The sequence below is a fragment of the Micropterus salmoides genome, unplaced genomic scaffold (assembly GCF_014851395.1).
Source record: "Micropterus salmoides isolate LMB-PRFRI ecotype aquatic unplaced genomic scaffold, ASM1485139v1 Ms_hic_scaffold_2676, whole genome shotgun sequence".
Taxonomy (NCBI): domain Eukaryota; kingdom Metazoa; phylum Chordata; class Actinopteri; order Centrarchiformes; family Centrarchidae; genus Micropterus; species Micropterus salmoides.
This window is the reverse complement of record NW_024041902.1, coordinates 1-25,000: the sequence shown is the minus strand read 5'-3', so window position 1 is coordinate 25,000 and position 25,000 is coordinate 1. Positions and strand designations below refer to the sequence as shown.

Genomic DNA, 25,000 nt, shown 5'->3' with positions numbered 1-25,000 from the left:
GTGAAATAATCTGTCTGGTTCACCGACACATTACTGACTGTCAGTGCTTCGTTGTCATAGCTGCCTCGCTTGGTCAAACCCATGTGTCGTTTGAAAATGTGCAGCACGGTCTCCTCTGCTGTGGCTGTGGTCACTGAAATTTACATCAGCAATAAAATGTGTTACTGGCATTAGAGGTGGAAAGTAACCAAGTACATTTACTCAACTACTAGACAGTTTTGAGGTACTATAGACTCCACTATATACATTCACTTCACTACATTTCATGGATTATTGTACTTTTTACTCCAAACTTTATGTTTTCTTGTTTCTATTTGTAATGGTGTATTTTTACAAAAGTTAAAGCTTGTGGTATGGCAAAGGAAACTAACTTCCAGTAATGATTCTCCACTTGCGACCCACCTTTTGGGCACGTAGCTTCCATACTGTAGGCATACTGACCACTGACCAGCTTCAAAGCCAAGAATTCCCCTTCATTTTCCATGACCTGAAATAAAGTGAAATTGCTGTAATATTGCCAGTGGTCACTAGACGGCAGTATGCTGTTTGAGGTTTCTTACTTTGAAAGAGCTCATGACCTCCCTCCTCCTGCCTTGAACTGTAATGTCTCGTCCACTCGTGTCAATGTTCATCTGGATCAGGCTGGCATCCTCCAGAGCTACAATGAGGTGGTCGCTCAGAGACAGTGACCAGTGCAGCTGTAATGCGTAACCGAATATGCAAACACAAAAACAGTCAGACAGATCCCCGCTAGCTGAATTCATGATAGTATTGATTTCAGTTACCTACTTCCTTATCCCAGTTGTCATAGGGAACTTGTCTGGTCACCTACAACCACATACAAATCTTATCAGACTAAGCAAGCAAAACACCTGGTAAATATGTAGAAAATTAAAGTAGTGTAACGTTGACCTACATACGATAACTCCAGTCAGCAGTTACCTGAATATATTCTGAATCACACTGGATTTGCTCTCTGCTGGGCAGCACAGAAACCACGGGACACTTCATCACAAAACTATGAGGTCTGCCTCCAAATCGATTTATCCTCTTCACCAAATTCAGTGTCAGGATATTGTAGCCGTGCTGAACAATCACCATACAATCAGAGCAGAGTCACCATCAAGCTCAGCTGCAAAGGTCAAATGTCACAGTTTCTGTGCGTGGATTAGATATTTCTTAAAAGTGTGACATACCTGTTGTTGGACATAACATCCAGTGTAACGGACTCTAAAAATAAAGTTCTCGTCAGGGTCTTTGTGCAGTGAGAATCCACAGGCAGACAACTGGAGGTTTAGGTAATCCAGAGATGCAAGGTCGGCTTGTGGAAAGCAAAATCTCATTCATGATACTCATATCTTCATATTTAATTTCAATGGTTTTTTTTTTCTTTTGTTTAAGAAATAATTACCTTGAATCTGTAAGGCCCCAGACATCCAGACTCCCAGCCCTTCAATCCTTGCCCTGTGGATCCACATCTCCATGTATTCAGAAAAACATGCCGCATCTCCTTCTGAAAATGCAAATGCATTTTCTCACATATCCTGTGACAGCACTAGAAACAACTGTAAGTCATTGCTGTATAAAGGCTCACCTGTTAATTTTGTTGTTGGGGTATCAATCCATTCTCTTTTCTGAATGGAAAACACATTCCTTATGATAAAACATTGTAAAACACTGCAAAAAAAAAAAGAAGAAGTTAGAATTGAGCTTATACTTTGAACATGGTTAATAATTGAACTTCCTTTTAAACAACATTATGCTACTCACATAGTTCTAAGTAGGATGCCAAATCTTATCTGATCCATGCCACTTCCAATGACAAAAACTTCTGTGGGCAGTCTGACGATAGCCTATTTGTAGTCTAATGGAGTAATGTCACTGGGGAGGGGAGGAAACAGGTGTGTTTGCTTTGACATATTAATGACAAGTCACAAAGAATGATCACTGTCTCCAAAAGGTTTAAAAGTAGGCTACTTGTAGACCTTCTAATTTGTCAAGGTTTTTGTCATTAAAGATTGTGATAGTGATTTTCTACCTAAACTCCATAATACAAGTTTACGTTCCTTCTCGGCCACTACGCTCCTCCAACGAACGCCACCTGGCTCTGCCATCCCTTCACACAAAGCGATCCCAGTCCCAGCTGTTCTCATCTGTGACCACCACGATGGTGGAACGAGCTACCACAGGCCATCAGAGCAATTTTTGTTAACTCTTACTTCTTTCCCTAGATATTTACCCCATTGTTGCGATATGTACTGTGAGCTCTTACTAGTATTTATTGCTGCTCATACTAGTATGTATTGTCATTTGTAGATCTTGCGCTGTATTTGATGCTTTGTTGATGCCTGTATGATGTTTCTCAAATGTAAGTCGCTTTGGATAAAAGAGTCAAATGAGTAAATGTAAATGTAAATGTGATCATGAATTAACCCTTTAGCTTTAGAATAATCCTATGCTACAGTATCACATATTTGCGGTGTCACCTTGTTCCAATCTGTTCATTTAAAATAGAGAAATTTTCAGACCAGATGGTCACTAATGTTTTTTTTTAATTACTGAATCATTCCATCAAATACAAATATTCTAGATTTCTTCCACATGTCCAGTTCATCCTGACATGTTTGGTATTTTTTTGGAAACTTTGGGATTGCCACTAAAATTTTGGGTTAAGGGATGATACAAAACTAGAAAGTTAATGTGGATAGGAGTTGATCAGGTCACTGTTAATATTCACAAAAATAAACATTGTTGTGGGTTAGAACGATATTTGGCTGCACAGAATAAGTTTGTAATGGCTCTACAACTGGTGGGTCAGTTGTTTGCATTCTCACCTTCAGATACATTATAACAAAGATCATTTTAGCCCAGTTCGACATAGCATAATCATATTTCATCATAATCATATTCTCATGAAAATATCTGAAAAAGTAAACCAATAAGTTAAAAAGATAGATATATAGCCTACAGCGGTGTGAAACGACTTTTCACATAACACATGGTTGACTGGCACTCAATAGAATTTCACAGCGCATAACGTTGTTTGGGCTTTCAAGGTGAATCGTTATGATTACACTTCAAAGGGTAAATCCTGAGCTTTAATCGTTGCCCATTACAAGTTATGTAACACAACAAGATGAATGAAGTTAACCACATCATGTTTAAGACAAGCTAATACAAAAATTAACCGAGAATGGGTAGTCTGAAGTGAAAATATTACTAAATGTTTTAATTTTAACTTCTGGCATCCCTACAAATTTTAAAAGTGTGCCCTCCCAACTACATGATGTCATCGCAACATGACGCGCAGCGCAGCCATTTTGTTAGCTAGCTTGAGGTTGGAGCCGTTAGCCGTGTAGTGCTGCAAATATTCACTGTTGTCTGACGATTTTGTACTTAGGTTTCACCGAGAAATATAACGTGTCGATGTTTTTATTTACGTACAAGTTTCGGCTACACGCTCGTATATAAAAGGAGGACGCGTGTATTTGTTGACAGTAAGCACAGCGCGAATCTGGATGGTCATTCATTTTTCAAGCCGTCTGAGGTTTGCTAGCTTGTTAGCTAGCTGGCTAACTCGTTTACGCGTGTTATCAGCAGAGGGGAACATACAGAGTATTGAAGGCCCCAAAGGTATTAAATGTTACAGAGCTGTGGAGTGAGTGTTAGCGTTTCACACAGTTTGTCTGTCTGCGTTTGACTGCTCTTGCATTTTAGTTGCGTCACATAGGAACAGAAATAAACTTCAGCCGGAGTCGACACTGCTAACTCGCGTGCATCATTCTGTTATTTACTGGTAACTTGAGCTTCATCCGCTGATTTCACTCAGACCAGCGCTCAAGCTATTCAGAGACCATGTCAGAGTTGTATATTCGTGTGGCTGAGGATGAAAACGAAGAGCCCATGGAGATCCCCTCAGAGGACGATGGTACTATTTTGCTGTCCTCGGTAGCAGCGCAGTTTCCAGGGGCGTGCGGGCTGCGGTACAGGAACCCGGAGTCCCAGTGCATGAGGGGAGTCCGGCTTGTGGAGGGTGTCCTGCATGCACCTGAGAACGACTGGGGAAACTTGGTCTACGTCGTCAATTACCCTAAAGGTGAGGCAGATGTTCGTGTAGATGATTTTTGCTTTTACGTTTTCACCAAACGCAAGAGGTAAACCCTGTCCACAAACACTTAGTTGCCAGTTTATTAAGAACTCGTAGCTACAATAACAATATCTGTATTAACTCCTAACGTTTAGGAAGGTTATAATGTTAGGTTTTTGTTGAAACTGAGGTTTTGATTCAACTTGTTGCCATTCTGTTGCTGATGAGTTGCTTTGCCTAACACAGAAGTGTTTCTAATATTAAGCCTGTCGTCATTGTTATAAATAACATGGTCAAAATATTGGGAACACCTCAATATGGTGCAATCCAATGAACAACAAATAACCATATAGTAGGATCAGCATCAGTGCTTGTTGTGTTAGTCTGTATTTATTTGAGCTAGAAGTACTTAATAAATTGGCAACAGAGAAATGCTAATGCTCCATCACGCAATAACTTTGTAGACCTTTCCGTTCTTCCATCTTTTGTGGCAACAGGTAAGGCCCTTTACTGTTTTGATATGACAATTACCGTCTGCATAAAGACATTTTTAGCAGGTGTGGAAGATCTCAACTGGCCTGCACAGCATCCTCACCTCAACCCTCAAACAACTTTAGGATGAACTGGATTGAGCAAGGCCTTATTGCTCAGCATCAGTGCCTGACTTTGCTAATGCACTTGTGGCTGAATGGGAACAAATGCCTGCCCTTAATACAGGTTCCAAAGTCTTGTGGATATCCTTCACAGAAGAGTGGTTGCTGTTATCGCAGCATATTAATGTGCATGGGTCAGGGGGTCAATGTTTGACCCTTCTCCTCGGTTAATGGAGATTTGTATTTGCATGTGATTGGCTCCATATGTGACCTGATATAAATTTATACTTCACAGATAACAAAAGGAAGATGGAAGAAATAGACGCCGCCTCAGCTGTGAAAGTAAAAAGGGGCTTTCAGAAGACATCAGATCTCATTGTCCTCGGGCTGCCGTGGAAAACAACAGAGCAAGACCTGAAAGATTATTTCACTACCTTTGGGGAGGTCATCATGGTGCAGGTAGTGATGTCTCGCCTGAATGTTTCTTTGTTAGGCTTAGAGTGTAATAAGGATATCTTGTTATGTTTCTGGTTTAGTTAAAATTGGTAATAAAGCTGGCATTTCCTCTTTATTCATTCTAGGTCAAGAGAGATGCAAAGACTGGTAACTCAAAAGGGTTTGGGTTTGTCCGGTTCACTGAATATGAGACACAAACGAAAGTGATTGCTCAGAGACACATGATTGATGGACGATGGTGTGACTGCAAACTTCCCAACTCAAAGGTAGTTTGGGCGTATAGTATAGTCAAAAACCTTTTGGGTCAAGGATTAGTTGATATGAACAATATTGGTGGTCATCTGGATGTCTTCTGTTAGACATTTTTCATCATGTGGATTGCTTAATTTATTGCTGAGCCTCTTTTGTCCTCTCAGGCGTGTCCTGATGAGCCCATGCGGAGCCGTAAAATCTTTGTTGGCCGCTGTACAGAGGACATGACAACTGATGAACTGAGGCAGTACTTCATGCAGTATGGCGAAGTCACTGATGTCTTCATCCCCAAACCTTTCCGGGCATTTGCATTTGTCACGTTTGCAGATGACCAGGTGAGATTCGCTGTAAATGGCAGCAAGTATGATTGTTAGTTGATAGCATAATAATGACTGTAGTGATAATCTTCTCCTCACTTCTTTCTTAGGTCGCCCAAGCCCTGTGTGGAGAGGACTTGATCATCAAGGGCATCAGTGTGCACATCTCCAATGCCGAGCCCAAACACAATAATAGTAGGCAAATGATGGATCGAGGGCGGTTTGGGGCTGGTGGGTTCAGTCAGGGCTATGGCAGTAATCGCGGTGGGCTAGGCAGCAGTAGCGGTGGGGTTAACTTTGGGGCTCTCGGTCTTAACCCAGCAATGGTGGCTGCTGCCCAGGCAGCGCTGCAGAGCAGTTGGGGAATGATGGGCATGCTGGCTAACCAGCAAGGTCTGACTACAACAGCAGGCACAGCCACTACAACCCGAGACCAGACCTATAGCTCTGCAAGCACCAGTTACAGCAGTCCCAGCTCAGCTAGCCTCGGTTGGCCTGCAGGCACTAACACCGCCTCCAGCAGTGGCTTCGGCACTTCTGGCTTTGGCAACTCTATGGAGTCAAAGTCTTCTAGTTGGGGAATGTAGATAGCTTCAAGTTGACCTTTTCTGTTGCTATTAGGCTAATCTGGTAAGTATACATAATACAGCTGGGAACTGCTTATATCTTATGTTCCTATTATTTAAAATACACTGCCTTTTATTTTGTTAAAGAGAAAATGTATACTTGTGTGTGACTGATTATGTAGTCATGCATTGAGTGGGTGAAAAATTTAGTTTTAGTGGAGACTGCCACAATTTTTTTTGTTTGTTTTTAAGAAAGTTATGCAGAGATGATGCATGCAAGATAAATATTTATAAACATGCACGAGTATCTCGAGAGCCCCCACAGCCCCTTGTAAAAATGGGCTTGATATAATTATACATCTTTATACATCTGTATGCAGTTGATTGCATCTTTTTGTTTGTTTTTTGTTTGACATCTTTTGGAAACGCCTTCATGAAAATCTCTTCTGCAGTTCACCAACTCTTTCCCAATTTCCCGGGAGGAAGCGCCTCATTGGCAGCAATGTTCGACAGATCTCAGTATCAATTCCCCTCCTCCCATGTGTAAATGCTTTGTCATCAAAGAACACAGCTTCACTCTGCATATACTGTGTTAGACGGTGGGTGTTGTCTTTTTTTCCTCTCCCCTTTTTATGGATATAAAAATCTTGTCTGCTCTTGTCGCATTTCGAGATCAATGAGTGGGATTGGTGTTGGACCGAGTGCGAGTGAGCGAACGGAAGAGAAAAATGAAAGAAAGCAAGTGTGAGAAGGACTGCTTGTGCACATTTTCTTTTTTTTTTTTTTTTTTTTAAAGAGCCAAATGCCTGCGAGAGTTGAGAAGAACCTGTGGCTTTGTGCGAGTGTGAGAGGAAGAAGCAAGTACGAGTGTGTTCCTAATGGCCATCACAAGGACATTTATTGCATCTCGAGATCCCTAGGGTCTCGGCTTTCTCTCATCGTTTTCTATCACCCTTAATTCTTTAATAACAATGAAATGTCAAGTGCTATGAGTATTTGTATCTTTTCGTAGCTTTCTCTTGCTGTATGATTTGATGTGAATGCTCTGTCTGGTTGTGTGCTTTATTTTCTCCTTGTTACCACCCTCTGTGTGTGAAAATGTGACTGGTGAAGTCTGTGTGGGGGAAAACACTGAAAGTATGTTGAAGTTTGCAAGTGAGCTCAGAGGTTTATGTGGTGAATGTTTGTCAAGTTCCCATTGAAAGTTTGTGTTTGAAGTGGTTTCGAATGCATTTTCTATGTTTTGTGAATCAAAGGGAAGTCTGAAATAAAACTGAATTTGACTAGGTATGATACACTCTTGACAGTGACTTATTTTTGACTTTACATTAATTGAACTGCCAACACTTTAATTCACATGTATAGGGACCTCGGACATGGACAGCCCAGGTTGGAGTCAGTTATGGAGAAGCTGAAGACATTGTTGGGTGGGCCGGCACAAACCAACAATGGAATTGCTGCACGACTGCCTTTATCCTGAAAAGGATCTTCACCTCACTAGCAAGAAACCGCGGACCATCCCTAAATGAAATTTAGAGCGGACCATACTCAATTGGGCTGAGGTATATGTGTATACCTGCAAATGTCACAAATAGGACCAAAGTCACATCTGCAGTTTGGCAGTGATTATACTTATACTCTTTTTCCGAACTTGTGAAACACAAAGCCTGCCTTAAATCTGAAACATGTATGTCCGTAATTGGTTCATTCTTTGTCCTCAATAACAGTCAGTGATAACTTGTGGAAGTGTTGACAGGTAGGCTTCTTTTCAATGTGTTCAGTAAGGCAGGATGTGTTCTTGTTGTTTTGTTTACCTTGATTGTAAAGTGGTTGGAATGTATGAGCTGAGTTTTCAAAGGGACTTTAACAACTGATTGAACATGCCAGCAGGAATTCACACTTTCTGTATTGGAAATATTTTAGTATTGCGGTGTAAAATAAAGGTTTTGAGTTTTTAATCACCTGTCGTCTCTCAATGTAGATAAAGTGTAGATTAATATAAGTATTTTTCTTACTGGACCCCCACCTCAAGCGGTTTATCAGATGTAATTCGGAAGCTCAGATTTAGCCCTTGGTGTAAAATTTGCTAAAAAACGGGTCCTGCACTTTGAAGTGTTGATGCTGGCTGCTTGGAAGGTGTACTTTTAATGTTCTGCCTGTTGATGGCGCTGATGTGCCTTTTTCTTATAGCTTGTGTGAGTCCCAAGTCTCCTTTTAATTATTGAATTATATTCAGAACAGTTTATGTGCTCCTGGAGATTTGTTTGCATTTAGTAGCCCCTAAAACCAATTTCAAGTAAAACACGTCTTCCTGTAGAAAGGCCCTTTAGATGCCCAGTCAAGACTGAAGTATCTTGTAGAACGTTGTATACATGCAAAGCTATAATACATTCCTGCTGGATGTCATCAAGTGCAGATATTGTGAAAAAACACAATAGTAATTTAGGGAATGGGTGTAAAATGTGACATCAGTTGCATCAAGTGTTATGGAAAGAGGAGGTTTTTTTCTCAAAGTATCAGTAATGGAAAATATTGGTATAAAATGATCTGAACTTTGAAAAGTTCAGATCATAAGACCTTTTACATTATTTTCTGTTTCACCAAATTAAATGCTTAATAGGCAGAAATTAAAAATCTAGAAAGACAACAAAAACCTAGTTACCTGAATTTTAAATTTGTGTTGTGTAAGAGACATCGATCAAGTCTTGATCAGTTTTACCTAATTGAAGATCACAGAAAAGATAGCACAGGTCTCTAAAATAATCAAATCTCTGTAATGGCACTGAAATGTCAAACAAGGCTCATTAATTTCCTGCATCACCACACCGACTGTCACAGGGCACACCTTATAGCTGTAGTTTAATTGAAGCTGTTGTGAACTGATGTGCTTTCTCCCACTGTGAGCAGGTTGACAAGTTCTTCCAGAAGAAGTTCTTGCAGGGTGGTATGTCCTGAGAGCAGATGTTTACTTAGGGTCATCTCTGCCAACTTCTCACTAAGGTACTTCCCTGCATCAATGAATCCAAACTGTAGCTGAATCGTTCCTGAAAGCATCTGCTGCAACCAGGGGCGTCACTTTATGTTGAAAAGTGGTGGGGACATTTAAGGGCTCAGATTAGAGTTGTGACAAAACACTTAGCATAGGAGACCTGACAATCCAGAATATTGGGGTCATGAGAACAAGACTAGAAGATTTTTTTAATACTATTAATAATTAATAGAAATATTCGTTGATGAAAATAGAGAAAAGAAAATGATTTTGAGCACTAAACACTTAATTTCCTGCATTCTAGAGACATTTTCTGCACCAATTTATGGTGGAAATGTCTTTATTTATATAAAGAGGAACACAAAATTCAGGTGGCAGGTTACAATTCAGAAAAAATTATAATTAATTTAAAATAATTTAATATAATGGAATAATCAGTAAATTTTTTAACTTAAGTAATTGTTTTGGACAATGCAGATCTGTTTTTTGTATATTTACATCACATTGCATGTTTTCTTAATGTGCCAAAAAAAACTTTCTCCTGGCACTTACATTTGTTATTTAACATTTTTTGTTGCAAGCTATTTTTCAGAACATTTTTAACAAATGATTTCAAAAAGTGATGGGGACATGTGCCCAGCGTCCCCAGTGTAAATGACACCTGTGGCTGCAACTTCCTCTGCTCCTTCTGCAGTTTCTAATGAAAGACAAACTCAGGTTCAACATGTGTTTCAACTCTTTAAAATCTGCAAGTAAGGATGCTGCTGCAGGCAGAGAAGCTTAATTAAGTCTGAATACAGCCACCAGCGCTGTCCATATTTACCCTCCTTTGGGAAACACACAGTCTGGATAGAATCCTCTGTTTAAAGCTGCATGTAAAGTAGAATGTTTAAATTTGTACATGTTATATTCATGTAATACATATATTTCACATATAATATTCTGAAAAGTGAACCTGAGTCTGTGTCACAAAAGGCAACATCATATTTAGTTTGATTCTGATTTACTACAATCCAAAAATAATCACTAGGCATCAAAGCCGGGGCTGAACATAGTCCTCAACAAATGCAGTGTTTACCTCTATTTGAGTTAATTTGACTTTATAGTGCCCAGCTGCTAAAAAAAATAAAGAGTATATATTGATGATCCTCCAATAGGAGCCGAAGGGCTTGGGCATAATTGTTGGTTTTGGTTTTTTGGATTTGTTGACCTTAAGAAATATATAGAATGTTGCCAAATTTATTCTTTAAGCAGAGGTGTAAAGAGAACAAGTTTAATGGTCAATTCACCTACTGTAAGTGTGTTTCTGTCATGCAACAAAGGCCCAACATGTTAAACAACTACAATAAAACTTTGTTGTTCTTGATATTCACTCCATGGTCATTTTGGTTGAATGATGACGTGCGCATCAGAAATCCAGGATGTAGATGGCGTTTGATTTTAATGAAATCCATTTGCATCTGTCGTCCAGTCGTCCTACTGCATCTTCATTACGCATCATCTTACTGTCTGGTGTGGCCTTGCTGCCTGCGTAGTCTGCAGATGACTCAGCGGCCTCATCTTCCACCTGCGCTGGCTTCGCTGAGCTCTAATAGCCTCTTGTGCTCTAAATGCAACCTCCATTTGGCATCAGGCCTCATTAAGAATACAAGGCCTCTAATTGTAGAGAATGTTCTGTCCCTTGGATTAATTAAAGATTAGAGAAAAGAGATAGGAACACTGGACGTTTCTTTTTCATTAACCAGTGGGACGAATCCAAATAACAGAGTAGCAATCACTTGGTAGAGGGCCTCCCTGAGGGCCAGCAGGGTTGAGGCTCACTCTGATAATGGAGCAGCCTGTTCATGGTATTTGAAGTGTATGTAGGTAAGCATAGGAATGACAGTGTTTATATTGTTTGCTCTGCTGTGTTCCCCTTTAGGATCAAAGCTCTGACATGCAGAGTCAAACGGGGGAAGCCTTTGAAGGGTCCCAGGACGGTTGAATAGAAGATAGAAGTGTTACACCTGGCAATCACTAAAGCTATCCCAGCACAGGTGCACAGAGGTGAGGCTTTGTTTACTGTTGAACAGCAGGTGTAATAGCAGCTGTGACACACTACTGTCAGATACAACCTCCCTCACTGCTGCGGGGGTGGAAGCAGCGCTGGTAGCATGTTTATTTCAGCAGGTGACAGTACAGCTGAGAATCCCTAGACAAGGCTTTAGGGAACACAACAGTAAGTATAGTAATAAAAGAGATTCAAGTTTTTATTACATTTTTATTTTGTTTCTTAAAACACGCTCCACTAGAACCTGATCTTTCTATGCCAAACTGATCTTCATCAATGTGAGGATGTTTTCTGATACCAGCCACAGTTTACCTGAATTTTAGTATTACAGTTTCTTTTGTCTTCCTAGGGAATAGTTTGTGTTACATTTTTTTTGATCAAGCAGATGTCATCTAGACCACCTTTTTGGCCTCGTATTTTTTGGGCATGTTATGCCTCTGTGAGACCATCATGTGTAGATAGATGAGAGGAACTATTTCCCATTTAATATAGTTATTGTGTATTGAGACAGGTCTACACTCAGTATAGATGAGGACAAAGCAACGCCTGTACAATTTACCTGTCTTTATTTTTAGCGTTCAGTTTTTGTTGAGACTGTCTCTAATTATATGGTAATTTTGAGGCCGTCTTTGTCTTACAATATAATTCAATACAATACTGCAGCCTCAGAACTTACTAGAGTTGAATCAGAATGTCTCTGGCAAAATAGATTTTCTCGATTGCTTAAACACATTTCTTGAAATTATACCTCTTTTTCTCAAAACTCTAAACACAAATCCACAACTTCTTACCTAATTCTCCAAACATCCTATTTTCAGATCAAAATGAAGCTCTCCACTCAAAACCATTCAATCTTGCTGAAAAACTAAACTTTGCCCTCTGACATGACACACAAGCCCTCAAAAACACACACACTACAACAGTCTTACACACTGGTGAGATAATATCAAATCAATACTACAAAAACTGGTTATTACTTATGTTGCTTGTGATTCTCCCCCTCAAAAATCTTTTCACATGATGAACACAAAAGAAATAACAAATGTAAACATTTGCAAATTTTTTTTCCTTAGTGTGCTGTACAACACAACACACCAAACAACAAATTATTCTGCCCCAGCGTCCTGCCTTTGGTCTGGGACAGGCCAGAGATTCTCGTTCTCCACCTCCCTCCTACTCTAATCTACTCCTCTGCCTCCTCATCTTCCTCCTATCCCATCTCCTCCTTCAACTCCTCCTCCTCCTTCTCCTATCTGGTATCCTCTACCTCTTCCTTCACATTTCTCTGCATCCATTGTTCCAAAACTGAATTTTGACTGTTTCCACCTGGGTAGCTGTGTACTAATTGAGCCCAAGCTGTGCTGACTTGAGTACTGAATGTCAGTGGTTTCTGAATGACCACATGGTGCAGGCAATGAGAAATGAAGGGATTTGTGTGTAGAGTTTAGGAAAATGGGTGGGCTCAATTTGAAAAATGGAGTTATGGTTCTGAAATTTTTGTTCAAAAGCCTGATAATAGTGTTTAAGCAATTGAGAAAAACTGTAAAACTCAGTTTCACTCATAACCTGTTGTTTTGTGACAAAATAAATCTACCCAGCTAAACAATGCGTTAGTATCTTAGCGCCACCTGCTGGAAGTCAGTAAAAGGACAAGACATCAAATGGTCTAGTATACATTTCACTAAAGGGCCCATTACCAGCAAGGTTGTGTTTAGGGTTCTCTTTGTTAGTTGTATAGATCACAAAGCTACACATTGCTTGGCTCTGCAAATTTAAACACCCGGCCATCATTCAGACAGGCCCTCAAACCCACCTTTTCAAACTTGCATTCCCCTTCTCTCCCCTCCCTTTTTTAACCAACTACATTTTTCTATTTCTCCCTGTAAGCATCTTTGAGTAGTTAGAAAATCACTATATAAGTATAGTTTTATTATTATTAAACATGAAGATATTTCAGTCACTGAAGTAACCAATTTATTGGATTGTGCTGTCTCAGTAGGGTTGTGCACTTTCTAGCTTGTGTAATGATTATCATATATTCATTGTTTATATATCCACACTTCAGACATGTATTAATGCCATCTAAATAGGCCAGTGGCTCAACATGTCCGTCTTCTAGACAGGTTACTATCACTTGTTGCTTAATTTAGTGCTACACACAAACATCTCAATCCGGTTTACATCACCCAGTTAAGGACCACACAAGCTAATTATAAAGGGATTTAAGTCTTTATTTAGTCCAATACAGTTCAACGCTTCACATTAATCCAGCGTTAACAACGTGAACCCTGGGCCCAACATGACTGGTGAACATCAGTTTGATGGCCAGCATAATATCAATAGCAACCAAATAGACTTTCTTGTTCCCCCTATTGTGACTGTGATGAAGTTCAGATACACCAAAACACTGGGTGTAGAGTTTACAATACACTTAATCTACAATATTCCTTATTGATAAATAAAACTGCAACAAGTCTTTGAGGGGAGTAAAAAATTGAATTAAAGGTGACTGTTGGGGCAGGAGGCTCTAAATAGTCAGGCATCGTTTTAAAGTTGGAATGTGTAAAATTTCACTTGTGTCTCTCTCTCCCTCTCTCTCCCTCTCTCTCCCTCTCTCTCCCTCTCTCTCCCTCTCCCTCTCTCTCTCGTTTGTGTTTTTGAGTGATGTGAAGATGGTCCTTAAGCATTGTAGGATGAAGAGGAGACATTTCCACCGTGGCCCGTCCAGTTGGTGTGGATGAAATGACCGGGGTTTGACAGCAGTTCATATGTGTGGGCTCCAAAGTAGTCCCTCTGGGCCTAAAAAACAAAAAGAAAAATCATCAACAACCTCTGACACTCAAATATCACTTTCAAATAGGAATGCTACTATTAACTACAGTTAACTACTACAAACAGATATTCAATCTACAATGATTGAAACAAGGGGGAAGCAGCAGTCCTCACATTTAAAACCAGTGGTATTTGTGTGAAATTAATAAAAGTTTCAGTGCTATATTTAAATACTGATGAAGTTCGAGAGTCCAAAGACAGATGAGTAAATTAGTAACAAACACACCATATGCAGTTGGGGTCTTGATGATCATGATCGTTATAGGCCAATATGCCTCCACACTCACAGTGGGCTCTGCAGCATCAACTATCTTACCTGGAGGAGGTTGGCTGGCAGCATTTCATGTCTGTAGCCATCATAGAAGGACAGAGCTGTGGTGAAACAGGGCATAGGGATGCCATGCTGGACTCCAGTGCTGACTGTTCGGCGCCATGACTCCTAAACAAAGAGATTGAACATGTTAACAAAAGTTTTTGGTTCGCGGAACGAATGTAATTTGGTGTCAACATGTGATGCCAAGAACAAGAGGTCTTCACGAGGCCAGTCAATCCCTGGTAACCAAAACCCAATTTGAGCCAGGTCCAAATTATATTTCAGTCCAATCAAGTCAGGGAGAGTTTGCCTGCCATGGGTCTCAGGAAACTATGTACCAGGTGGACCTGAGCGCACTATGAGCTTTTTGCGGAGAAGATGGAAAGCTTGAATTGTGAAGTGCACAGAAAAATCACATCTTGCTGCTTTTGGCACGGCTGCTTGTTAATTAATCGTGCCACCAGTGTTGGTGTTTTCTCTCTGTTTTGGACGAATTATTTCGTTGGGTTCAGGTAGGCCAGTTAATAGAAGACTTTAACAACTCTTGAGTAGTCCCAGAAGACAATTTGGATGACGCATAAGCAAAGAATAAATCCACCGTGTCTTTTAACAATACAATGTACAAGGAAACACCTTCAGTTTGAAGACAGACAAAACAGCATCTCAATAGTAGACCGGGAATTGGTACTGTTCACTCCTTTCTTCATAGAGGGAAGAGGAAATAACTTTTTTGTGTGTGTGTCTTTCAGTGTGGCCACTTCTCCTTCCTCATACCTGACAGTCCTGCACAGCATTACTGAAGAAATTGTCCAGCAGCAAGTTCTGCAGCTCTGCGTCCCTGTCAAACGCTTCTTTGATTTTACCCAGGAAGACACTGGCGGGGAGAGGAAAGGGCCGTGTTAGGCAACAGTGGTAACAAAGAAAAGGAAAGATTTTGCTCATAGTGGTTTCATTAGATAACTGAAAAAATTAATTAAAAAATAATTTACATAACTAAGTTTCAATTCAAGCAAGCAGAACGCCCTTCTCACAATGCACAGGTTGAGTGGTGGCTACACACTGCAACTCATACCGAGTGTTATGTTTGATTTAGGTTTATGCAATGTCTTTGCCAGATTACACAAAGCAAACCAGTGTCACAACCATAGTTTCCTCATTTGTCTCTCAGTCTGATTTTACTGGAAGGGTCATACTTTCTTTCATCTACATTTCTCCCTCCAGCATTACACACAGGGCAGTGACAAAACAGAGTTAACAACTTCCTTTATGGCTCTACATTAAGACGCATCCCTCTTTACCCTGATCTACAATTAAAAATCCTAAACTTTATAAAACCTTACAAAGTGAATTACACCAACACCTACAAAAAAGGACTTCTCCATTTGAATCTTCTTGTTTTCTCAAGAAGTTGTCTCTTACACTGCCTTACCACAGTTTTCGCCATCAATGTGAAAGATGCCTGTTGACATAAACGTTGCACAAGAAAGCGGCAGTGAGGCAAACCTGTGTTATGAGGACACAGGAGGTTAAATGTACCTGCGGATGATGCAGCCTCCTCTCCACATCAGAGCAATCCCGCCGTAGTTCAGGGACCAGCTGAACTCTTTGGCTGACTGCCGCAGCAGCATGAAGCCCTGGGCGTAGGAAATGATCTTGGAGGCGTAAAGGGCCTGGAAAAGATATTTTTATCGATTTATCCTGATATAGTAACAACATTTGAAATGTATATATAAGCAGCTGAAACTTGTTGGTTGGCAGTGTGCTTGAAAAATCGTAACTGTAAACTGGGAGCATCAATGTTTCAACAAAAATTAACCTTTGAGGGTGGGATTTACTTCAAGATGTATTAGTGTGCATGAGTTTTAGCTAGGTGTACCTAGTAAACTGGCAAATAAGTGTGTACTATACTGTGTGTTCTACCTTTCTAATGTCCTCCAGGAAGGCAGCCTTGTCACCACTGAATTTCACCCCCTGAGGCCCTGAAAGGCTGCGGCTGGCCTCCACTCTCTCATCCTTCAGAGAGGACAGGCATCTGGCAAAGACAGCCTCCCCTGAGAGGGACAAAAAGGTTAGCTCTCTGCACACGTCACACAAAAACAACAGAGCTCTCCAAACACCATAAACCGTCATTTCGTGACTCACAATGAATGATTACACTGGTTATTCTAGCCAGCACCATGCCACAGAAACACTATGCCAACACAAAGGCAATGACCTGCATGACTCAGCAGTAGTAATATGACTACTGTCAAAGCAGACCTTGCCTCTACTACTTTAGAAAAAAAAAAGAAAGCAAGAAAAACAAACAAACAAGGGATTGCCAGTTGGCACGTTAAAAATGATCTTGCCATTGTATCAACTTAAGAGTTGAGTAAGCATGACTTGCGAAAAACTGCAGGCAGAGAGACAGGCAGACAGAGAGGGACTGAGTTCACTCACTGACTGTGTCCAGTGAGTGAACTATCCTGGTGAGGAATGTTATCCCTGTTGGTGGCAGAAATGCACCCATGCAAACATTACCGGCCTGTCAGCCTGCGCCACACAGACACAATGAAGCTTTTTGTACTGCCTCGATTTTTCCTCTCTCACAAGAGGATCAACAGGACTGAGTAGGGATTTTGCGACACGCATGTTTCTGCTTGTTCTTTTACTTTAGGTTTATCATGCATGTCCCTTTAATTCATTCTTAAACAAACAAAAAATAAATAGGTGTCTGTCTAGAAGAGTACCCACTCTGCGCTCTCTCTCTCTCTCTCTCTCCCCCCCCCCCCCCAACAAGACTGTTATCCAGTCAGAGCACCATACAGTACCACAAATCCCCCTTATGTCACTTGAGATGAGCAGGCCACATGAAAAGCCTTCAATCTACTTAGTGGCAGCCACATATTGATCGCGTTCCTTAGAAGAAGCTCACTGGCCACGCTGCGTGTCAGCTAACTGGGAAAGCTAAACATTAGCAAACAACTCTGCTCATTGGGCCCTACTACCCTTTAATTTGTTGAAGTTGTGTTGAAATCCTAATAGGTGTGACATAATGCCTTTGCCATGTCATCATGACCAACACTGTTTAGCGAAAACAGCCAGCACTGGAAAAGGAGAGAAGGAAACCGGATACTTCCTTGTCTAGAACCACCTTTCTTCCTCTTACCGATCAAAGTGACAGGAGTGCCGTACTCCAAGGCCGAAATGGCCGTCCACTTCCCCGTGCCTTTCTGTCCAGCGCTGTCGCGGATCTTGGGCAGCAGATGTGTACCATCAGAGTCCCTGTATTTAAAAATGCTGGCCGTGATCTCGATCAGGAAGGAGTCCAACTCTGTCTTGTTCCAGTTGTCAAAAGCCTGAGTGGTTCAACCACAGTGCGATGAAACACAGTCAGACACAGTCAGTCACACTGCCGCCCCCCCCCCCCTTTCATTATACAGATCTGGCATGATAATACTGAAAATGACATCATACCTGTGCCATTTCATCGTGGTCCATACCCAGAACATCCTTCATCAGGTGATAGGCTTCACAAATCAGCTGCATGTCGCCATACTCAATGCCATTGTGGACCATTTTAACAAAATGACCTGCGCCCTCATCTCCAACCTGCAGAAGCAAAGGCAGTCACGTTGTTGTGAGATGACCGGACAACAACAACTGCTTCAACCTATCAGTGCTACATTATTTAAATAAAAAAAATATAAAAAAAACGCCACTCACCCAGTCACAACAAGGTTCTCCTGTTCCAACCTTGGCAGCAATGCTCTGGAAGATGTCTTTTATATGTGGCCTTAATAAAAAGGAAAAAAAAATTAGTTCAAATTGACTTAATGGTACAGGATGAGCCAATCTTCACAAAACAGAGATATTCACAGTTTTAAAAGTCTTAAGTGCCACATGTGTCAAACTTTCTCTTAAGTAACTTTTTGTTTTAGCATGTCTGCCCCACATCCAACATCTAGCTAAAAGTGCAAGTGCAACACCAAGTTTGTAATAACTCACCAGGCCTCTTTATGTCCTCCCGGCATGAGTGATGGTCCATAACGTGCCCCTTCCTCTCCACCACTGACTCCACTGCCGACAAACAGCAAGCCCTTCTCTTTCAGGGTCTGGCACCGCCGCTGTACGACAGAAACGCATAAGTACTATGAGAATATCCCTCAAACAGAAATAAAGATTTAACGCTAAACAGTGATCCTCTACGACTTACTGTCGTGTCTCTGTATTCAGAGTTGCCGCCGTCGATGATGATATCTCCCTTCTCAAGAAGAGGAACCTGAAGAAGAACAAATGCAGCACAAACCAATTGATTTAACTAGTTAGGACTCTATTTTCCCACAAAGGACTTTAAACACAGATCAGCACAAACTACCAACCAGTTTGTCAATGAAGTCATCCACAGCCTGTCCAGCCTTGACCAACAGGATGATCCTCCTGGGCTTCTTCAGCTTGGTCACCATGTCCTCCAGAGACTCTGCTCCAATCACATTGGAGCCCTTGGCCTCATTCTGCAGGAAGTCGTGCACCTTGGACACAGTGCGGTTGTAAGCGCAGACCTGTCGGACAGGTGAAATAGATTAAGTGAAATAAAAGAAGGCCAGTGTAACTAGTTTTACTGCCAGGAGATGTGGAAATCAACACAGAAGCTATCATCTTACCACAAAGCCATGATCATTCATGTTCATGATGAGGTTTTGGCCCATGACAGCCAAACCAATCAGTGCAATGTCTGCTCTGTGAGGAGAGTCATAATCACATTTACTAATGGGCATCTGGTCACAGGCTGGACAACAACAAGGACTTGATAATAAAACTGTTAATAATAACTGTGTGCTAATTATATATTTCTATAATGTGTCTTGAGCCCATGTTTTATATTTTACTAAAAGGAAATGAAAACATGGTTTAAAAGTCACAAACTTGTGATTTCTAACCTACCAGTCATTAACCAGGGTCCACAGCAGCTACTATATATGCCGCTAAATGTCACATACATTTCTACTAAACACTAAAGCGGGTTAGCTAACAGGCTAACAGCTCCATCCACTAAACTAAATGAGAAAAATGACCCCTCAGCAAATCAGATAAAAACGACTACAAAGTCTACACTCATTTAACAGCCGCGACCTTTCAACTTCACCGAATATCTAAGTAAGTACAAAGTCATTTGGGAACTTACTTAGCCATAGTGCTCAGCGGGTAGAGTAACCGTGAAGAAACAGGAGTCCAAATGACAGCCGGGCTCACACACCAGTCCACTTCACTTCAGGTTTCTTCCTTACTCGTTTTTCACTTCCTTATTCCCTTTTCAACATGACGACGGCGAGCAGAAGCCACGTATCCATCCAATCAGATTACGTGCAGCAAACTGAAGCGATGTCTTTTTCGAATTCTGATTGGTCCAGGATCCTAAGCAGAGGGTATCCGTTCTCCTATTGGCTTCACCGGCAGTCAGTCATTTCACGTGAACGCACACCCACAAGTGAACGGAGGGCGTTTATTCTACATATTACATACTGAATACATTTAGCAGTGGTGGAAATTAACGTTACATTTATAAGTTCATTGGCAAGTACTGTACTTAAGTACAATTGTCAGGTGCTTGCACTTTACTTTAGTATTTCCATTTGCTGCTACTTGTAAATTCTACTTCACTACATTTCAGACAGACATTTACTAGCCTAAACTCACTAAATTAGTTACTTGTCAGATTAAGGTAGAATTTTACATTAAAACATAAGTAAAGCGTAAAAGGTACAAGGTATAGCTAAAGATAAAACCAGTCGCTTTTTGTCTGCTGCTCTCACATGAATAATTTCACAACCCTCCATTTGTTACTTAAACTGTGAAACATCAGTATCAATTTTATAATGTCATATATAATGATGTCAGAAATCAAATATATCAGTCAAGTGTCAACAAGTGCTTTTACTTTTGCTGCTTTAAAAACAGTTTGCTTTTAGTACTTGCATTGTATTGTACTTGTACTAGTAGTATTTCTTCTTTTTTTTCCTTCTTTTTTGATGGGATTTGTTGCCTAGCAGCTTCAAGCCCATCTGACCACCTACCCCCAAACATTTTACATGTACAGTAGTACTAGTGTTAGCTGAGACTTCTCCACTGACTGCTGAATAGACATAGTAGGATTTTAAATCAATGACCTTTACTTGTGGAGAATTTTAAAAATGTTGTATTGGGACTTTCAGTTATACAAAAGGATCTGAGTTTTTCTTCCAACACTGAAATTTACAGTACTAAAGTAATTATTTACCTGAATTTGGAGGCCCTGTGTTGGAGAGAGGTCCTCGTTTCCAAATCTTCCACCTTGATTATTTTAATTTTGAGCTGAAATGTTGCAATACTCCTCAATTCATTTACGTTTGTTCCAGTTACCACGTGCCAAGAGTGGGAGAAACCTGAAGTTAATCAGGACATAGCAGCAGGCTAATCCAACCATGGCTATATAATGCAAATTAATACACAATTAGTTGTGCTTATTTCCTCCTGATAAAAAAGGTATTATGTGTAATAAAGTGTAATTTATCCTCCCCAGTAGTGGTCGTCCACTTATACTGAGAGTACGTCTTTTTTTTTTTTATACGCAGAATGGGAGTTCACACAGCTATTACACCGTGCCTAATTTGTTCTTCTAATTACTGGACATATTTGGCAGATCATAGGAACATTACTGCACTAAACCCCTTTCTTGTCAGACTGTCTTTACATGCATGAGAGGCAGGGAGGAGGTGCAATTAATCCAGTACCATTTGAATCAAATTTCTTCCCGTGCTATGAAAATGTTCAGAGAAGAAGTCAAAATTATGACCATCTCTGAATTATGACTTCTTGTGTTAAGTTTGACTTAACCAGTAAATCTTATCTTCTGTGACACACAAATATCATGAATTTGTAACATGTAAAAAAGTGAAGATGGAAGTCAAACTGTGCACAAAGGATATACAAACAGGCAGCACTTGTTTTGCTAATGCACAGTTTGCACTTTTTATTGTTGCCTCATTCACTAAACAGTTCAATTGTGCAATATTACCATACACAGAATTAGGATATCTGCATGACACATCTATGCTATACAGCGAATGGATTATAATTATTACAAATACAGTAAACATATTTACATTTTAATTCAAGCTCCATACAACACAGATATTTACAAAATAAGTATGAAAATGAAACCAGTCTGACAAATAATGTACAGCGTTAATGTCATGGTTTGTCTTTTCTTTTGGTGAGCAAATCCAAAGGGAACGCAGTTAACTGATATTAATTGTCAGAGGGAAAGATGGAAAATATAATGGCTAGTTTTTGTTTGAAAGGCATCAACGGAAAAAAAACAAAAAAACAGTGTTGAGGTGAAGAAAGACACCAGCACAACAATAGTATACTGTCATTTTAGATGTCACTAGCTACTCTGTGTTATATTCCCTGATATTAGAAAAAATAAAATGAGTTCAAAACCACCCTTGTTTTGTCATAATTCAAGTGGCTGGCTAAGCATGAGTAATGAGTAAATATTCTTCAATTCAAAAGCAGAATTCCACTCAAACCACCTTCTCATAAAGAGGAAACACTAATGTAACTCACCTCCCATGGAAAAGGAAAAAAAAAAACAGTGGGTTACATTTTAGTTCTCTTTGTTTTTAACGATGGATAAACACACACCTTCATAGTACATTCAACGCTCTCCCAGTTCAGGCTGAAAGAGGCTGCCATGCCATCATTTGGTTCATTCTGAGTAGAACAACTAAACCGCACAGACTTTATTTGATCAGTTAGTTGAACCTTTATTTTTATTGATATGTGCAAAGAGCTGCAAACTAATATGTACATTGCAAACAATAAATACACAATCCAAAATAATAAACCTCTGCAAATTAGTCACTGGAGTGAAAATGTTTGCTCTGACAGGTATTTGTATCGATATGCATCTCACACACATTGTGAGGTACACTGCACTTCCAACCTTGATCAGTGCGCACAGATGGTTTATCATTATAATTTTTTAACATGTCTTGGTTCCTCGACAGACAAAACATTTTCTCAGAAACAATTCCATCAGGTTTTTGTTTCTCTGACCAGCAGGTTGGCTGACCTGAGGGCAGCGACGCTCTGTAATTTAATTAATTATTCTGACTTCTGAGGCAAATGTTTTCTGTCTTTCCATCAGCAAACAATAGAAAGAAAAAGACATACCACCAATTATTTTTTTGTCACAGGCGATGGCGACCTCTGTTTCAATACATTTAATCCTGATGTCCCTTTTACATGATACACTAGGCTTACTACTGGTTGGTTGGCCAGAGTTTTTAACGCCCATCTGTATTTATCACATTTGTACCATTTGTAGAGACAGAGACGCCAAAAAATGTCATAACTTACCAAGGAGCCAAATATAGCAGCTGTGGTGCGATGTACAGAGCAAATATTTTCATAAACAATATCAGAAATAAAATCTTTTGAGTATATGTCGTCCCTTTAATATCACTTCTTTCTTTCTTTCTAGTAAACCTTTCGAGAAACAGCTATCCAGTGTAGCCTTGATATGTGCTCTTGTGAGTGTTCCTGATACTAGAAGTAACCTTGGTCTTAACACGCGTGATCTGCCCTCGTCTTGCCATAGATATGTGTTCATGTGCAAAATAAGGTTAAACACCAATATCATTGGTTAGAACTTAAGAAATAAATGCCCTCTGTTATATTTCATATAAAACTTCACTATGGAATGATTAAAAGCATAATAGAAAAAAACAATCAACAATGTTAATAATTTAAAATAAAAAACAATGTCAACCCAATGAGAGTTAGATGAGTTAAGAGGTTTCAATTCAAGAACGCAAACAGAAAAGGAACACATGGTAACCTGTGGTGCTGCGGAACAGGAAGTACTTCACTTTAGAGATTTCTTTTACCTGACACCATCGTGACAGTGAGGGGAGTCATGGGGTAGACATCATCTGTCCTGCAGGCTGTGAACTAGCAGATTTATCAATTAACTACTTGTGTCAAGGCTAGAGCATTGCAACTTCATTCTCTTTCTTACTTCCTCTTACTCCCGTTTCACCATGTTCTGTTTTGTCTTCATTATCGCGTGATTTAACAAAACATCAGCAAATGTCGAGGCTCTCTTGAGGTCTGAAGCTCGACACGTTGGCGTAAGAAGAAACTGCTAATAGCTGAGAGGAATGTCTTAAATGAGAGTTAACTACCACACTGATCCCAGGACAGACTGTATGTACAAATCATACTGTCCATCTTCCTCCTCCTCCTCCTCCTCCTCCTCTCCTCGATACCCTGTTTTTTTTTCTTCTTGAGATGAAATAGCAAAAGGACAGGGACAAATATCTAGTACTACAGGAACAATCCATTGTCATGTTTTCACTGCTGAGATAAAATCTTCACATATTTTTGCATGTTTCTTCAGTTAGCATGTATTTTTGATGTTGACACAAATGCATGATTTTAAGTAATCACTCATGGACTGACTGACGGGCTCTCTATCAGGGTGGGAGTTGGTGTATGTACACGGACTGAGGAGTAGGATCTAAATATCACACAGATGACAGTGGAAATCCAGTGCTGCCCTCGTGTCTCGCTGATTTGGAACTAATTTTTCAGACTTAACATTTTTGTTTCTAAAGGCCGTTTAGGTGACTAGAGGGGGAACAAGAGGCAGCGGCCCGACCTCATGGTGAGAAGGAAAACCTATGAATTCATTAGCAGCAATATATCTTGAAGTAGCCTTGCTTTCTGCAGCAGAATGTAAACTGATACGTCACTTGGAGATATTTGTATATTTTCCCTTCATGGTTTCAAGGTTATCTGATTTGTTAGAATTTTATTTATTTATTTTTTTTGAGTAAGCAAACCTGCTCTTCTCCTGAGGACTGCTGCGGTTATCATGCAGGCATATAAAAAAAAAGAAAAAAGAAAAAAAAAAAAAAGAACAACCTAATAATAAAATAAAACTCTTCACGAGAGACAAATAACACTGATAGAGACTTTTTTTTTTTTTTTTTTTTTTTTTTTTTTACAGATGATTGGCAAACTGAAAATTAGTGGCCAGAAAGAACAGTTTCTGAAGAATCGTGCACACACACGTAGACCATTACAACATGCTACTAGTTAGGGAGACGGGGAATGACAACAAAGCGGAACAAAATCAGACCCAAACATTGTCATAAAAACAAAAACACAAAAAGCTGAGGAGGAGGAGGATAGGAGGAGAAATAGAGAGGAGGAAAGCTAAGTTGGCAGAGGGTTGTTGGAGGGAGAGAGGGGAGGCAAATTTCTCTGGAACTGAAACTTTTAGTCGCATGAAAGGAGACTTAAGCCACAAGTCTACTTACAAGAGAAAACCGTCAAGAATCACAATGATTAATAAGTGTTAACACTCGTTATGTTCAAAGGCTTTCCAGAAAGAGTGGAAGCCGTGGTTTCCTGCGTGCCCGGTCAACTCACTCAGTTCTTCATTAGACCGCTGCGCCTCCTTGCCAGCTTAGATCTGTGGGAACAGGATTTCACGTTTTGATGACATGAGAATGT

The 25,000-nt window shown here is 40.1% G+C and overlaps 4 protein-coding genes across 7 annotated transcripts; 1 reads left to right on the top strand and 3 right to left on the bottom strand.

The window, feature by feature from the left end:
- Positions 1-1,953, bottom strand: LOC119919336 (the record flags this gene model as incomplete). The annotated part of the gene is given in 9 exon segments (XM_038739747.1): positions 1-133; positions 403-487; positions 561-698; positions 790-828; positions 943-1,086; positions 1,197-1,321; positions 1,412-1,513; positions 1,595-1,677; positions 1,771-1,953. Coding segments are annotated over 9 exon segments (887 nt in total), but the record flags the coding sequence as incomplete, so codon positions are not given.
- Positions 1,954-3,315: 1,362 nt separating this feature from the next.
- tardbpa (TAR DNA binding protein a) lies at positions 3,316-8,229 on the top strand. Of its 4 annotated transcripts, none has more exons than XR_005447675.1 (7): positions 3,319-4,096; positions 4,976-5,139; positions 5,262-5,402; positions 5,553-5,723; positions 5,816-5,936; positions 6,724-6,870; positions 7,637-8,229. XR_005447675.1 is itself a non-coding variant. In XM_038739746.1 (6 exons), exons 1-6 carry the CDS (start codon positions 3,856-3,858, stop codon positions 6,816-6,818), a joined length of 933 nt encoding a protein of 310 aa, XP_038595674.1. In that variant the 5' UTR covers positions 3,318-3,855; the 3' UTR covers positions 6,819-7,566. The 4 variants fall into 4 exon arrangements, 2 of the variants coding, with proteins under 2 accessions (XP_038595673.1, XP_038595674.1); XR_005447676.1 differs by having other exon boundaries at positions 3,320-4,096; positions 5,816-5,900; XM_038739746.1 differs by lacking the exon at positions 7,637-8,229 and having other exon boundaries at positions 3,318-4,096; positions 6,724-7,566.
- Positions 8,230-13,520: 5,291 nt separating this feature from the next.
- Positions 13,521-19,773, bottom strand: pgd (phosphogluconate dehydrogenase). The gene is made up of 13 exons (XM_038739743.1): positions 19,620-19,773; positions 19,099-19,174; positions 18,817-18,996; positions 18,651-18,716; positions 18,443-18,561; positions 18,161-18,230; positions 17,912-18,046; positions 17,604-17,793; positions 16,376-16,506; positions 15,992-16,125; positions 15,230-15,329; positions 14,459-14,581; positions 13,521-14,109 (listed from the first exon to the last, which is right to left on the bottom strand). Exons 1-13 carry the CDS (start codon positions 19,625-19,627, stop codon positions 13,990-13,992), a joined length of 1,452 nt encoding a protein of 483 aa, XP_038595671.1. The 5' UTR covers positions 19,628-19,773; the 3' UTR covers positions 13,521-13,989.
- Positions 19,774-21,414: 1,641 nt separating this feature from the next.
- LOC119919334 (kinesin-like protein KIF1B) lies at positions 21,415-24,961 on the bottom strand (the record flags this gene model as incomplete). The annotated part of the gene is given in 1 exon segment (XM_038739744.1): positions 21,415-24,961. A coding segment is annotated over 1 exon segment (45 nt), but the record flags the coding sequence as incomplete, so codon positions are not given.
- Between the last annotated feature and the right edge of the window lie 39 nt (positions 24,962-25,000).

Excerpts from the sequence above, each read along its gene's own strand:
- tardbpa (XM_038739745.1), top strand. The coding sequence starts at position 3,856 with ATGTCAGAGTTGTATATTCGTGTGGCTGAGGATGAAAACGAAGAGCCC. Across the intron at positions 5,140-5,261 it reads GGGAGGTCATCATGGTGCAG|GTCAAGAGAGATGCAAAGAC; the intron begins GTAGTGATGTCT and ends TATTCATTCTAG. Across the intron at positions 5,403-5,552 it reads GCAAACTTCCCAACTCAAAG|GCGTGTCCTGATGAGCCCAT; the intron begins GTAGTTTGGGCG and ends TTGTCCTCTCAG.
- pgd (XM_038739743.1), bottom strand. Across the intron at positions 18,717-18,816 it reads ATGACTTCATTGACAAACTG|GTTCCTCTTCTTGAGAAGGG; the intron begins GTTGGTAGTTTG and ends GTTCTTCTTCAG. Across the intron at positions 18,231-18,442 it reads GGAGGACATAAAGAGGCCTG|GCCACATATAAAAGACATCT; the intron begins GTGAGTTATTAC and ends CTTTTTATTAAG.